We start from the raw sequence: 14,698 nt of genomic DNA on the forward strand, positions 1-14,698 counted from the left end.
TGCTTAACGAATTAAATCTTGCCCGATCGATTTACTAACATTAACTAACGCGCCAATGCGTAAATGCAGTAAAATGTTTAAGCAAATGTTAATATATTTATTTACTTTTATTCTTTTAGAATCCCCATGGGAGAGGGTATTCCGGAGGAATCAGGATGCATGGAGGATGACATTTCGTCCAGTTGCGAGTCGGATGAGTCCGATTTTGAAACTTAAAAATAATTTCGAATCTCGTAGAATCGATCAAGGTGAATATCGGCGTTCCTTCGTACATCGAACGTCAATGATCGTCAAAGATTCTTTTGGTTGCCGAACGGAAGGAAGTAAGAACACCGAAGAGGGAAGAGTTCTGTACACTTTGAGGAATTTTTATTTAAAACTCGTAACAAATATCAAGCTATCTCTACGGAGATCCTACGTGGAAACTGAAGCCCAGTTTCATTGAAATACAATTTCGAATACGAACGTTTGCCGCCGTTTGTGAATTGAAACTTCTATTAAATTTGAGCACCTTAGACATCACCGATGACGGAGCGTATGCCCGCTTGAATCAGAATTTGAGAACTTCGTTCGCCGGAAGAGAAAAAGAAAGGGAAAGAAAAGACGATCGTAAAAATCGCCAGAAATCAAATCGAAATTTGAAAGAATCAACGTTACGAACAACCAATATGGTAGAAGACTCGAAAACGGAAAGCGATATTTTATAGAAGAAGCGACTCGAAGCGATTTTAAAGATTAAAAATCATCAATGCGAATTGTCCTATTTCTTACCAAAGAAAAAAGAAATCTACGAAACGGATTTAGTTACGAAATCAAGCGAGCGTCGAAGAAACAAAGTTCTCCTTTTACGCTACACCTCGCTGTTTACATTCATTGTATGTGATATTTTCTCGATTTGTGATCATATAAAATAAAGCTTACTTGTAACACGGCAAAGGTCTCGCTAAGAAAAGATTTTCACCCAAAACTCAAGTGTTGTGTAAAAATTTCCTCTCATTCTCACTCGCATTTTATGCTAATCCTTAGTTAAATTGAGTCACTCTTCTACGAGGTCGTTAATCAGCACGAGTTTTTCGCACGAAGTTTAACAAATTCAGGCTTCTAGAGATCGTATTGCTCAATCTTTAATACAAGCTGCTTATAAACGATGCGTTACACAGTGTGATGCCGGTGCTTTGAGAACATACTACAATTCAGAAGTAACAAATCTCACGGAAAGCAGAGAATTAAAAAGAGGGTGGCACAGATTTTTTTTTTCTACGGTGTTTTGTGCGAAATCGAAGCTCGATCGATGGGACGTGCGTACAACGAATCGAATCGAGTAGGATCGAAACGAATAGTAATAAGTAAAGTTTGAATGAAACCGAGGAAGGTGAAATCAAGAGGAAAAGCTGTGAATCGTTTTTGCAGTGTAAAACAGACAGATAAAAAGAGAACAGAAATTCGTCAGATCATAACGAATAATTGAGATAGAGATAGAGAGAGAGCTTCTTCTTCTCTATCCAGTTTTTTTTTAATTCTAGAAATGTGTAAAATTCAAGTGCACGATAAAAACGCTCAGTCGATCTATCTTAACGTTAATTTTCTTCTCGTGATAAAAAGATCGTTTAGGCTGAAGTTTACCACATCGAATGCACAACCATTACAATTCACGTTAATCGGGCATCCAGGCTCTAAGTTCTAAAACATCTCACCTCTTCGAAACAACTTTTTATTTTTACAAAAACAGTATTACTCGTAACGAAGCCTTGCTATGAATATTTCACACGCAAAAAACTTTACGAAGCTTGTTGTATTCACCATGACACGTAGACTCAATAAAGTATACACGTATATGCATATATATATAATACGTTCGTCTTGAAATGAGTAAATACGTTTCGTCGGTTGAAAATACTCTGCAGCTTCATTTATGCAATGTAAAGGCAGTAAAGTTTCTCGTTACGTAGTTCAAAAAGAAGTATCAATCAATCGAGAATTCCATTAAGCAATTTTTTTTCCCTTATAACAAACTAATTTAATCGATACCGATTAACGTTCAAATGTGGTAACAACAACTAATACTGTATGGTATTCGAGCTACAGATACGGATTTCACAGAGGTTACTTAAATGTGAAAATGAGAATTGAAAATGATAGAGAATAGGAGAAAAATAAGATAAAAAAAAATAGAGTAAATGGATGACACAGTCGGAATCAATAGGAATTGCTTTTTAATGTGAAATTTACATCAATAGATGATAACATAGCCTTTAAAACAGACTACGAGTTGTCGATCGAAGTTCGATAAAAATTGTGCCCTGTATAATATTAATTGACCCGAAATGAGATTCGAAATACGTCCGTACTTTTTCTTTTTTTTTTTTCATTAACAATTGCGACAAATCATTCCGCGTAACGTAAATATTAGAAGAAAGAACATTACAATTATACAGATAGATATAGCGAAGGATCTTTGTTTAGCCCATGGCTAGAATGCCTCGAAGAATTAATCAGAGCGTAGAAAGGGAAATCAGTCGAATAATCGTTGTGTGTATCCATGTGTGTATATGTATATGTGTGCGTGTGTGTTAATTTTTGTCAACAGATATTGCAAACACGTTGAAAGAAAATTTTTGAAATGTTATTGTCTGTATGGCGTACCGTAATGCGCGCGATTTTATACTAGATTAGTATTCATTAGGGAGAGAGGGGAAATTTTTTTCTCTCTATTGTCCAACTAATGTCTCTAAAGCTTACGTAGTCAAAAATGTTTCATTATGGGATTATTGAGAATTTTCTAAGATCTCCTTGATCGTACGTGCACTCCGTTGAAAGATGAGAAAGACTTATTGAAAAACGAGTATTTTTTTCTTTTTCGAAATGGACTATATTAAAACAGGCCAATTACGTAGTCACATATAGTATTCGGCTTGTTTCATAATGTAATTTTGGACGGACAGGTTTCCTCCGTCTTGTCAAATCATTTTAATTTGATCGACTCCCAATCATGAGTGCACGCGCGGTCGAAATATCTACGAAAACAAAAAATTGAAAATACAACGATAGATGGGAGAATTGGGCTGCCATCGTTTGCAAACTAAGCAAGTAAGATCAACGAAATTATGCTTAAACACTCTTATACTTAAGGTCCTTTATTAAGGAGAAAGAAAGTCTAATATCTATCCTCGTGCGAACAATTACACACATCCTATGAAGCAGCGTAACGTTAACAACTTTTCTATCATATGCCATACACACCCTCTACGTACGAATAGGTAAAAATCTTTGCGAGTAATTATTACATACGAATACGTATCAGGTAGAAAAGCCAGCGATAGATACCGTTACCTACAGACAGGATCCTGAAACTGTCGTCAAGTTTGAAATCCGCACAATAACTTTGACAATCAATGGAAAGTAAATAAGTGTACAATTAATCAATACAACATGCACTATCTAAGTACTCAAGGGAAAAACTATGTATGTAAATGTATGTGTATATACGCGTCAAAATTTTGCGGAGGAACAACGACTGCAAACGACAGCAGGCAAGAGGCTCTCTATTCGATAAACGACCAAATCTAACCGACAATACATTCGACAATACATTCTCCCATCTTCTAAGCTACACGATCGAAATACAGATTATGAAGCTGCAGTTTAATTAAAACACGGCTCGTGTGTGCACATCTTGTGAATCGACGAGTACTGCAGTCGATCGAGAACGATGCGGAACGCGACAGGGATGGATGTTTTACTGGTCGCCGTTCATCTTCTTCGCGTAGACCTTGAACTGTTCGTAGGTGATCCACATAACGATGTTCCAGGATACCAGACGCGTGAAGCTGGGCACGAAGCCTTTGTAGAACGCGGACGGCCCTTCCTTCATCATCATACGAACGGCGCAATCCTTCACGCCTTTGTACTCGCCGGGAGCGCTGTTCATGTAACGAGTCTTCACCACATCTACAGGACTAGCAGCCAGGGTGGTACACAGTCCTGCCGCCACAGCGGCCGTTATATGGCAAGGGATCCCATCGCGCAGGTAGTCGCGCTCCAAAATGAAATCCTTGATGATGTCATAGCAGACGATCTCCGCCACGTTTACGATCGCGTTTCTCGAGATGTTGGGCATGGTTCCTGAATACAAGAACGTCGTTAAATCTAAAAACCCCATTCGAATCTTAATACTCTCGTAGCGATATTACACTACAGGCTACGAGATCGTTGGGTTATATCAAAGGATTATCGTTTGATAATCCTCTCTTGATTCCAAACGAATTTCGTTTCGATTACGTTTGGTTGGTACAAAGTACTTGTTTTACTGAATACGAATTAGAGGCTCAGACAGAGATTTGGCGAGTAATGTAAGATCACTGGCAACGATTCAATTCTTTGGCTTTTAGTAGCTGTATGCAAAATATAAAAATATTATTATAGATATACTGCAATCAGCCAACTATAATACTTGTATATATTGTATATAGATTATTGTCGTATAATATGAAAGAACACTCGGCACTCTCATAGCTCTTCATAACTGTCGCATAATTCGTGCTTCTAGAGAACTGAAGATCAATTTCGTTAGGACGAGAACAAATTTATGCCACGATATAACTGACGAATTCAACTGACTGAGAGAATGAAGCAGCTAAAACAAACGCGATGTCAGACAGAGTCAGCAAACTGATCAGCTCGCTGTCCATACTGATTAAATCTGCTAGTCAGCTGAATAGGAGCTGATCCCGCTTACTGCTACAATCTGTCTTTGCACTGGGAATCATAATTCATGCCACGAGTGTCATACAATATTACAAGCTACAAAGCGACCTAAAGGGTTGGAGGAGATTTATAAACACTGAATTGTCATTCTGCAGGAGCTCAGCAGTTTGCAATCGTTCGAAGCGAGGGAGTATCGTATTTCTTCGCGTGTATGTAAATGCCAGAGGAGTTGTAGTATAGTGATTGCGTGATACCTTTCCAAAGGCCCCGCGTCCCTTCTTCAGCAGCGATATTCTTGTACGCTTGTAGGGTGGAGCTGTATCTCACCGACGATCGTCCAATACTTCCAGCCTGTAGGCGAACCTTGACGACATCAGTCGGCTGAGCGAAAAGCACCGCCAGGGCGCCTGTCGTGATTCCAGCGGCTATTCGCACAGAAATGCTCTTCGATCCGCTCCTGTTATTACCTGCCAAGACAAAAGAATACGGTGAAAAGGCGGCCCGGGTTCGGTGTCGGTGTCTGAATTGCTTCGAAATAACATTATTTACGTCTCTGTGTCACGGTTTTTAGATCGAAAAAAAGTAGGATGCAGGGTGGGGGACAGATCGCGCTCTGCGCGGTACAGCACGTTTTATTAGCTCACTGATTATATCCACGTTACAGATAAGAACGACTGTTCTAAGTGATCATTTTTCAAACGTCACGAGGGTATCACGAATTCGTTTGTTAACGAGAGTTAACAATATGTTTACGACAAGAATTGGGTCAATTAATTGATGCGAGATGTTCGATGGCAGATGTACTCGAGATCAACTTTGAAGGAAATCTGAGGAAAATTGTAGCTTAAGTTCGTTTGTTAAATAGAACAAGATTATACAACATATTGCTGTTGTTGATCGCGCGTACTTTTGTGCCGTCGGTTTACACGATTCTAGCAATCTCTTTCTTGATGCGAAAAAAGTGATCCGTTCAGAGTGATCACGTCGGCAAGTTACGCAAGGAAACGTTTACAACATGCGACAATGAGGAATGAAGACGAAATTCGAAAACTCGCGTCACTTCTGATTAAAATGTCTTATCGTTTACGAAAGATTAGTGCCACAAACGACCGATAGAAACAGTAGCCACGATTAAAATTCCACGAGTATTAACGCACACACGCATGAAAAATATTCAAAACATACATGTTACTTCTTTTATTTAGATAAATATATATTCGTTTACACGCAATAGATTCAAAGAAGAGCTCAAAAAATACACTCGGAAATCGTGTAATAATAACGAGATCAAACTGTGCATTTTTCTTAGATATTTCTTTCCAAATCCTCGGTCTTGAGAAACAAAAAAAAAAAAAAAAAAAAGATATATATATATGAAAGAAAATATACCGTTCGATAACTCTAAAGCATTCTCGATACAATAATCGATCGTTTTCGAGCATGCGTTAGTTACAATTATTTCAATTTACGGGAGAAAAATATGATATATATGCGTGACGATGATTTTTCTCGCCATTATTTATAATCTATTCTTCTTTCTTCCTTCTCTTGCAAGTAATTCCTTTTCGTTTATGACGACGATCGACGACGAAACGAGACTCAATTTTCCATCGAATGAAATATGAAAAAAAAAAAAAAATTAAAAAAAGGAGAATACGACGAGTAAAATGAAACAGCGCCACGTCCGGAACGCTCTACACGTTTTGATTCACGATCAGCGATCAAAGTCTCGATAAGTCAATGGGTAGTTTGCTAGAGTTTATTATCTTATATAGATATATTTATATTTATGTGTGTGTATATATTGTTTTATAATCTCTTAGAAAAAGCACGCGGTAGCCAATGGTGGCCGATTATCAACCAACCAACCAGCCATTACTTACGCGTGTGTTACTCATTCGTGTAACAGAGAGATGGAGCACGTGCGCGGCGTATGTTCGCACGCGCTCGCGCGTCTAGTCTGTTATATCGTAATAGGAGGATTACGTAATCAAAAAGTTAGGAGTTTGTTGGATGTACCGTCGATGATTCCAGCGTAGCGTGACTTCACCCCGTCGTAGAGGCCCAACCGTATGCTGGCGAAACACATCTGTCTCTGGAGTCCCGCGGACAGACCTCCGTACAGGCTCCTGTAACCACCCTCGCTCAAGCTCACCGCCCTCACAATTTACCCTCAAATGTAGCCCAGGGTAATATTTTTTATTTTTTTGATTTTTGGTTTGTTCGTACAAGTTTTTTTTTTTTTTTTTAAATATATTTATTTTTCTTTTCGATTTCTTTTTTTCCTCTCTTTCGCTCTCTCTTTCTCTAATTTGCTCCCCTTCGTTCAAATTGACTTCAAAATGAAGGTACTCCGGCAAGTACCTCGGCTCGTCTCTCTCTTTCTCTCTTCCTTGTTTCTTCTCAGTTGGCGAAAAGAACTTTGATTTTTGCATCGCGTTGCACACTAGAAATACCAGACTTTTTCCGTTTAGTACTTGAGAGAGGAATTATCATTTTGAATGGAACAATTCGTAGAGGAAATGACTAACCTTGAGCAAGAATTCGCGGAAACATGCTTTTTGAGTTTGTACTATAATTAAATGATAGTTTATGCTGATTCGTTCAATAGATAACCAGACTGGTCTTCCTAGTGTGTTAGAAAGACATGAAGGGAAGCCAATAGAGTCTCTCATCAAAAACATTTGAAGAGCACGAGAGAAAAGATCAGCTAAAAGAATCGGAAGAGAGCTTGCGCTGAGAGAGCTGGACACGGTTATGACAAATCGTATTCGCGGTGGAAGCGCAACCATGCGAGGCGCCGATCTGCTTTCTTTTTTTCTTTTTTTTTTTTTTTTACTTTTCTCAAAAATCGTTCAAAAAGGGAAACTGCGGCTGAGCAGAGGCAAAATAAACAAAAAGCAGAGAAAAATAAGAATCGAAATAAGAAAAGAAAAATATTCGCACGAATAGGGGATTTGATGCAGTCACGTGGTGTCTTTCTTTCTGTCGAACTTTCGTCATTAAAGAACAATTGCTAGCATTATTTGGAACCATTTGGAATAAAACGAAGCAACTGTGGTTATCATATATTTGGATTAAAGTAAAACCAAAGTTTTTATTATTTGTACAAATAAATGGAAAATTGTTCTTTATTGCGATTTTCGTACAAAGTCAGAAAAACATCTCGTGCTCGAGAAAGAAACTAAATGGGGTAACGGAAGCGAGTGCTATGGACGCGTTTTTCTCGTCTAATAAATAAAAAATTAAGTACATTGTTTAGTGATCGAGGTTGTGCAATCAAGTATCAATTCGATGAACACGGGTCGATAGCACTCGATAAGATTGAATTGAATCTACGTAGAAAAAGAAAAAAAAAGAATAAGACTAACTCATTTAGCATTGGAAATGAGAGAAGGTAACTGAAACGAAATGCCAGTGCGTCAGCGGTTAATTAAACTTGCATAATCGCGATTTTCGTTACTTCCATTTTCGTTATCTCGATCTTCGTTCGTCGTTGTCGACGTGCTCGATGGTGTATAACTCATATATATATAAAATTCAACATTGTACAATGTATCCTTTTCGATCGATTGCCTTATTAAGCACAGCGAAACGAAAGCTGTACGATCGTACGATGCATTTAATTATATTTAGACCTGGCTCAAAGTGCGCGACAACGATGAACGGAGTCGATCGACCCAGCAGTTAGCAAACAACGAGATCGAAGGAGCAATCGATTTCGCGGGGTCATGTGCAGAGAATTGACGAAATTCTCAAGACATGGAATGCCAAGAAGCTATTTTAAAGAGAGAGTTAATGTGCCGTCTGTTAAGTTAACGATAACTTGTAAAGTTACTTGGAACGAATAGCCCTACTCATCAGTCGTTATACGGAAATTTTTTTTTCTCTTCTTTTTCCTTTTTTTTTTTTCAAGTTCAAGTAAGTTCATTCTCGAACGGACGTAGAAAAGATTGCCCGGCGTGTACAAATACTTTGGAAGAATCGTATACACGATTTGATATTTAATATATCGATATCGGTAATCGTAATCGGTTCTTTGTTTTTTACCTACCCCTTGTTCGTCTTAAATTACGGATAGGATCGTGAACAACCTACCTTGCTCCTTCGAGTCTGATGATGTTCCCTACTGTCCTCAATAATCCTGGATGCGCGTTTCGAACCGCGAGCATGGAGCCGTCCGCTGATGCCAGCAGGAGAGGACGACTTTCTCCAGCAATCTACAAAAAATCGTACGCACGTTATCGTACCTCTTCAACGATAGGACAAACACATTTACATTCGGAATACTTCCAAAATTCGACGACTGCCTGTCTGTAAGAATAGACTCAATCGAGAAAAGGTCGAATTTGAAATACGTATGTATGTATTTACCTGCATTCTGACTTTGGCGGTGTCCAAAGGAAACGTTGCTAAATCAGCGATGCAGGCTGCCGTGCCTGCAGAAAGTAATTTCATCCATATGGGGAACTCGTCCGACGAAGCTTGTTGCTTCATCTTGTGCTCGTTCTTCTTCCTCTCGTTCTCTGTCTCTCCACCGATGTTCCTCTCTTTTCTTTTCTCGCAGCTATTTAGCCTGATCGGTGCTTTTTCTAGGTTGATGCATGCGTCGGATTTGAATGGGATTTGAATAGTAAAAACTTCGACTCGTTGAAATCGCCGCGTGTTCTCTGTGTTCGATTCTTCGAGCTTGCTCGGCTTATCTGAGCGAGATCCTCTGTTAGAAAAGCGGTATGTACACTATATACAAAGTCCTACCAGAGGACAGGAACCTTTAAATGATCATTTAGCAGACGGCTGTGGTTTAAAGACAGAGCTTTTTAGGTTCCCTGAAATGATCAGGATACGCGTGCAGTCCCCCTGACCGCGAGCACTCGTGTTTTATGTCTTGATTGTGAAGTACTTTATACATACTATTCTTCTGCAACAGAGATTAAAGAGAAAATGACCATTAAATTCGACGTTCACAAAAACACGATCATCGATCTAAATCGTCTTGACGATCAATCGACGTTCGACTTATCTACGAAAATAATCAAAGTTTAACGACTGACAAACTGGTCGAGCAACGTATTACGATCGATCGTAAGATAGAGACCGACGTATCGAAGAAAATACACACAGTTCGCTGTTATCGGAACATAAACACAGCAGATTATCGCGGAACACTGTAAAGACGCGCGTGCCACGATATTGTAATCGGAACGACTGATTACTTTGTCCGTAAACGAAGCTTATCGCGTTGTCCACGTCATAATTGTTCGGAGGACGTCAACTCTTTTTTTACTTTTTTATGCCTCGACTTTATGCAATGACACAACGCTAATTCGCACTCGGTGACACTGTTCTCACGTGTGAATAATCGAAATGTGACTTCGAGCGAGTAACGCGAAAATAGATCGCTAGTTAGAGCACTATTGGAAGAGGGCCAGCGCGAGAACGTGTCTCACGAATCTTCCGTTTCATTCAGAATAAAAATATGATACATCAAGAATAAGCGGTATTTTGTTTTGTCATTTTGTCGTTTTCCTCGAATTCTATTTGAGCGTGGTTTTCAATGTTAAAACTAGTTATATATGAAGGAATCCCGGCTTGAGATCCCAATTTGTAGGAATTTTGATAAAAGAATGGTTGTTTATTGTAGATTAAATAAAGGAAATTTTCACTATTTTCTTAATTGCTAAACTCGCAACTCTCAATTCACTCTCTTCTCTCTCTCGCGCAACTCTCAACTCACTGTCTTCTCTCTTTCATTCGCTCATTCTGTTCTCTCTGACACTCACTCTGTTCTCTTTGACTTCTCGACACTCACTGCCCTTTTTTCCTCATCTGTACAAAATTCGTCATTCACACACACACATACACACATACACACAAACGCATCCATACCCTTGGTATCTTAAACGCTAGGCCTGAAGGGCTAGCCCTAAAGCTCGTAATCTCAAGTCCCAGGCCTAACTTTCTCTACTATTTATGCTACACCACTTGGGACATCTACAGTCGTCGGGAGAGAGTTCTGGGCCCTTTCCCAGAATTTGCCCATCCCAAATATGTTTGTAACACACTATTGCGGCCATTATGAGGCTATTTTTGCTTGTGAAATGTTGCTGCAGATAAGTAACGTTCTTATACAATTGTAACGATAGTTTTTTGTTTCGCCGATTTTTTGCGCACAGACGAAGTAAAAACTTACGCGCCAGTAAAACGAAAATAGTATTGTTGACTAAGACGGCTGGGGTAAAGTCCGAAACGTAAGTTAAGTCAGGTTCCGTTTGCTCTTTGTTAGTCACTAGTATTATTCCGTTTCTGTCTCTATTTATCTAATCAACGTTTCACATAGTTGACAATTTTTGAACTTTAAACCATCGAAAAAAAGGTCTGGATCGAATCTAAATTTTATCAGAGATGAACTTTACACGAGGAAAATGACGGTTTGATGTTGAAACAATTTCAACGCTTTTTACAATTTAAACTTCAAAATCGTAAACGTTGTCATAACCTTCTGATTTGATTTGATTTCTATTAGAAACGCTTTCCACACACTATTCAACGATTTCTCCATTGCGAATGCGTGGTATCGGTACGCTCCATTGTGTCGAAAGACTATGGAAGAAAGCGCTTGCAAACAATACGATCGATAATAAACTTCGGCCATGCGCCTGCACCCATTGCTGCACCCATTGCTGCATCCATATTTTTCACATACCGTATCATACTTATATGAATATATATATATATATAAATTCTCAAATAACACGTCTAGACAATTATTTTAATTATGAATCACATTTAAATTTAATCCTGCTATAAATTTTGGACTTTTTTTCTGTTCGATGGCAGTGTTCGGCCTTACCGAACACAAAGGAGGCGGGAAGGACAAACTCATCGAGCCAGGGAAAGCAATTTTACAATTTCTAATTTCTCGACGGCAGGGATCTCCCGTGACCATGCTTCTATTGTAGTCACACCGGACTACCAATTCCAAGATTCGTCATGCTCGACACTCAATTTTAAGGCTCGATGAAGGACTTTATCGCAAGTTTTGTTACGACAGCCATAAATACAAACTCAGAAATCCATATTGCGAGGGACAGACACATCCTGGGACCGTTAGGATGTGCAGATACTACGTTCTCACATCTGGAAGCAACTAACATACCTCCCTAAACCATAGAATCCAGCTAGGCAGTCGTATTTTTTTAGAAACTTAACATTTCCCATGTTAAATCATGTTTTTAAGAATTTCGATACATGTTCATTGGGAAATGTAAAATTATGAAGTAATCGTAAAAAAATATGAAGTAAGGTTAAAACATTGAATAGTTTTAATTTGTGAAATCCAACAATTAAACGTTTTTCGCGTAGGTTTTAAAAAGATTGCAGCTCGTGAAAGAAGAATGCAAATAGGATCTATCTTGGGTATGTTATCTCTTGCTTTCTAACGATCTCGAGCCTTGAAGAGGCGGCGTTCTGAGATATCCTTGCGTACAAGGGAATACAGCTACTGAAAAGGTCTGGGTATATTGATTATCCTCGATACGAATGTAGTAGAGGCATAGCAATCGTTGGTAAACAATTGAGTCAATCCAGTCACTGTACTTTTTCAATGTTACGAAATCAATACAAACGACAAAAGCGTTCGAAAGGAATATAGTTTATACCCTCAATATCATAATATCTTGTTGACAATAATTTCACAGGGCAAATGTGAATAACAAATTGTGAAATATTACTTAATTGTGACCATTTTAATTTTCAGTTATATTATATTAATGCAACTTCCTTTCATGAAAAATATCTTAAAAAGGTATAAATTACAATTGACACGTTTGCATTTTTATGTTTCAAAGTCGTAAGAGAAAACCCGGAGGATCGTTAATTATATACTTTTTCAAAGTTACACAAATAAATATAAGGAAAATCAATAGATAGCGAAATGTTTTAACTGTTCTAGGAAAAATGACCCAAATAACTGTAATTAGCTGTTACACACTTTCACGTTCGAATGTTGTAGAATTCGTTGACGATTGTATAGTTTCTGTTTCGCGAGCTATTTGTGAATAGCGAATTTTCGTGGAAATCCATTAATTTGTACCAGGTGGTCGCGTGGGTGTTTGATAAATCGATGTTGCCGACCTTTCACTATTCGCGCATATGCATTGCAGTTGCAAGAAAAATGAATCGGCCATGTCCGTTTTGTCAATTTTACTCAAATTTTTATTCGTTGTTAACATCGAAACGAATAAAACTCAAAACGTATAAAATTCAAAACGCTCAAATTTATTATCCCTCAAATTTAAACGTAAGGATTATCTAGTGTTCAATGGTTGCAATTGGTTTAACAAAAGTAAGCGTTTTCGACGAGTTTGCGTCAAAGCGAATATCGATCTCGTGATTACTGTATAGAATATTTACAAATGACAAAACCTTTCAGTACGTTATTATACGTAATTATCTTACTGACGCGAATAATTTGAATTTTATGATCTGCATAATACTAACATGACGAAGATAGCATCAAATATGAATATTAAATATTTACGATGAAAATTAGAATGACAATAGGTCATATCACCTGATATACGAACATTTGATAATTTCAAAAGATTCACGAAAATTCTCAGGGATATTTGAGAAAAATAGGCAAATATGTAGTTTAGCGACTTTTTCCAATTTTGCTATTTCACTACAGCTTAGTAATAAAATAAAGCTTTCACGAAAAAAAAAAAAAAAAGAAAACTATGGTGAAATAGCTGGAAATTGGAAAAATTTGCTATATATAATTACCAAAATATATAACTAATAGCCCGAAAAAATAAATATCGTTTGAATAATAGAAAACAATGGTATTTCGAACAGAATGTACTTACCAAGTGTACAGTGAGTGGATAACAACACAACTGGAACAGGTTACCGTGAAAGCATCGTTTATACCGGCTCGTCGACCAATAGGGATCGTCCACAGTTGAATTCTGCGTATCAGCTGTCGTCTGCGACGTCAGATTTGACCAAAGGAAGCTCAGCTTGCGACCTGATCGATAAGTTCCAGGAACGTACTTGTATAACTTGCTCCCAGTTGCACACAGATATACAATATATATGCATCGGTTTAGAGCAGACGCATTACGGTCGGCACCTTTTCAATGAAGAAGGGTTACGTGTCGCGATATCATGCAAGCCTGCACCATTGGAAATTACCACAGCTCATCATAGAGATTTATTTTGCCGCATACGCTGCAATTTTTTTCATCAATTAGCAATGCAGCTAACTATATTCGATTCGACGACAAATAACAATGGAAGAGCATCCTCCAAGAGCATATTCTCGAATAATGATCGACATGTTACGTCGCATGAATTTTCTAGATGGAAAATTTATAACAATTCACTTATCGATTTTACTTTTGTTGTAAACGTCGTAATAAATTTTTTTTTTTTTTAATGGGTTTCGTGGGTCTGAGATAAGAATTAGACAAATGTTTGATAGCTTTTGATCAATATTGTTGACCTTTCCCGAATACGTGTAGATTTGATATAAATATTGACATCAAGATTATGGTCGTCTTATCAGTCTAATAAGGATGATATAATAGTTTAATCGCTTTTAAGTGTGTTTTTAATGTGGCTGATAACTATTGCTTAATGAAGTGGATAATAAATTCATGTAAAGTTCAATACTGACAATGCATTCGTTAAATAGTTCTGTTAAAAAAAATGATAAAAAAGACGAAGCAATAATATCAATTTTTTTGTATAAAATATATAGAAAAAAAACTTGGCTCATGGGGGGATCGAACCCGCGACCTTCGCGTTATTAGCACGACGCTCTAACCAACTGAGCTAATGAGCCAGTTGAAGGATTGTGTTAATTTTGCAGTTTTTTGTGTAAATCACTTCAAAAATCAAATACTTTTAAATATAAAATAATTATATAAATTAATAATTACAAGTTACCTTTTACTTATATTAATTTTTCTCTAAGAAATAAATAATT

General features: G+C 37.7%; 2 protein-coding genes and 1 non-coding gene across 12 annotated transcripts in view; 1 reads left to right on the top strand and 2 right to left on the bottom strand.

Moving 5' to 3' along the window:
• The window catches only part of LOC122537457 (cytosolic carboxypeptidase 1-like), a 34,579-nt gene extending 34,005 nt beyond the window's left edge, over nt 1-574 (top strand). For all 8 annotated transcript variants that reach the window (XM_043670624.1, XM_043670627.1, XM_043670626.1 and 5 more), the window contains one exon: nt 120-574. Coding sequence is in view for 1 of the 8 variants with exons in the window: in XM_043670627.1 (XP_043526562.1) it covers nt 120-216 (97 nt within the window). In the remaining 7 variants the exon portion in view is untranslated. The remainder of the gene's footprint in view (nt 1-119) is intronic.
• LOC122537462 (mitochondrial uncoupling protein 2-like) lies at nt 348-13,704 on the bottom strand. 3 transcript variants are annotated; one of them, XM_043670642.1, is made up of 6 exons: nt 13,575-13,704; nt 9,079-9,625; nt 8,803-8,924; nt 6,724-6,833; nt 4,959-5,171; nt 348-4,122 (listed from the first exon to the last, which is right to left on the bottom strand). In XM_043670642.1, exons 2-6 carry the CDS (start codon nt 9,199-9,201, stop codon nt 3,737-3,739), a joined length of 954 nt encoding a protein of 317 aa, XP_043526577.1. In that variant the 5' UTR covers nt 9,202-9,625; nt 13,575-13,704; the 3' UTR covers nt 348-3,736. The 3 variants fall into 3 exon arrangements, with proteins under 3 accessions (XP_043526577.1, XP_043526578.1, XP_043526579.1); XM_043670643.1 differs by lacking the exon at nt 13,575-13,704 and adding an exon at nt 9,921-10,069; XM_043670644.1 differs by lacking the exon at nt 13,575-13,704 and adding an exon at nt 9,827-9,847.
• Nucleotides 13,705-14,480: 776 nt separating this feature from the next.
• Trnai-aau lies at nt 14,481-14,554 on the bottom strand. Its single transcript has one exon. It is a non-coding gene; the product is annotated as a tRNA-Ile (tRNA).
• Between the last annotated feature and the right edge of the window lie 144 nt (nt 14,555-14,698).

The sequence above is a fragment of the Frieseomelitta varia genome, unplaced genomic scaffold (genome assembly GCF_011392965.1).
Source record: "Frieseomelitta varia isolate USP_RPSP 00005682 unplaced genomic scaffold, Fvar_1.2 scaffold_909, whole genome shotgun sequence".
NCBI lineage: Eukaryota > Metazoa > Arthropoda > Insecta > Hymenoptera > Apidae > Frieseomelitta > Frieseomelitta varia.

Coding starts and splice junctions, on each gene's coding strand:
- LOC122537462 (XM_043670642.1), bottom strand. CDS start 9,201: ATGAAGCAACAAGCTTCGTCGGACGAGTTCCCCATATGGATGAAATTA. Junction 6,834..8,802: donor ATCAGACTCGAAGGAGCAAG/GTAGGTTGTTCA, acceptor GGGTGGTTACAG/GAGCCTGTACGGAGGTCTGT. Junction 5,172..6,723: donor CTACGCTGGAATCATCGACG/GTACATCCAACA, acceptor TTGTCTTGGCAG/GTAATAACAGGAGCGGATCG.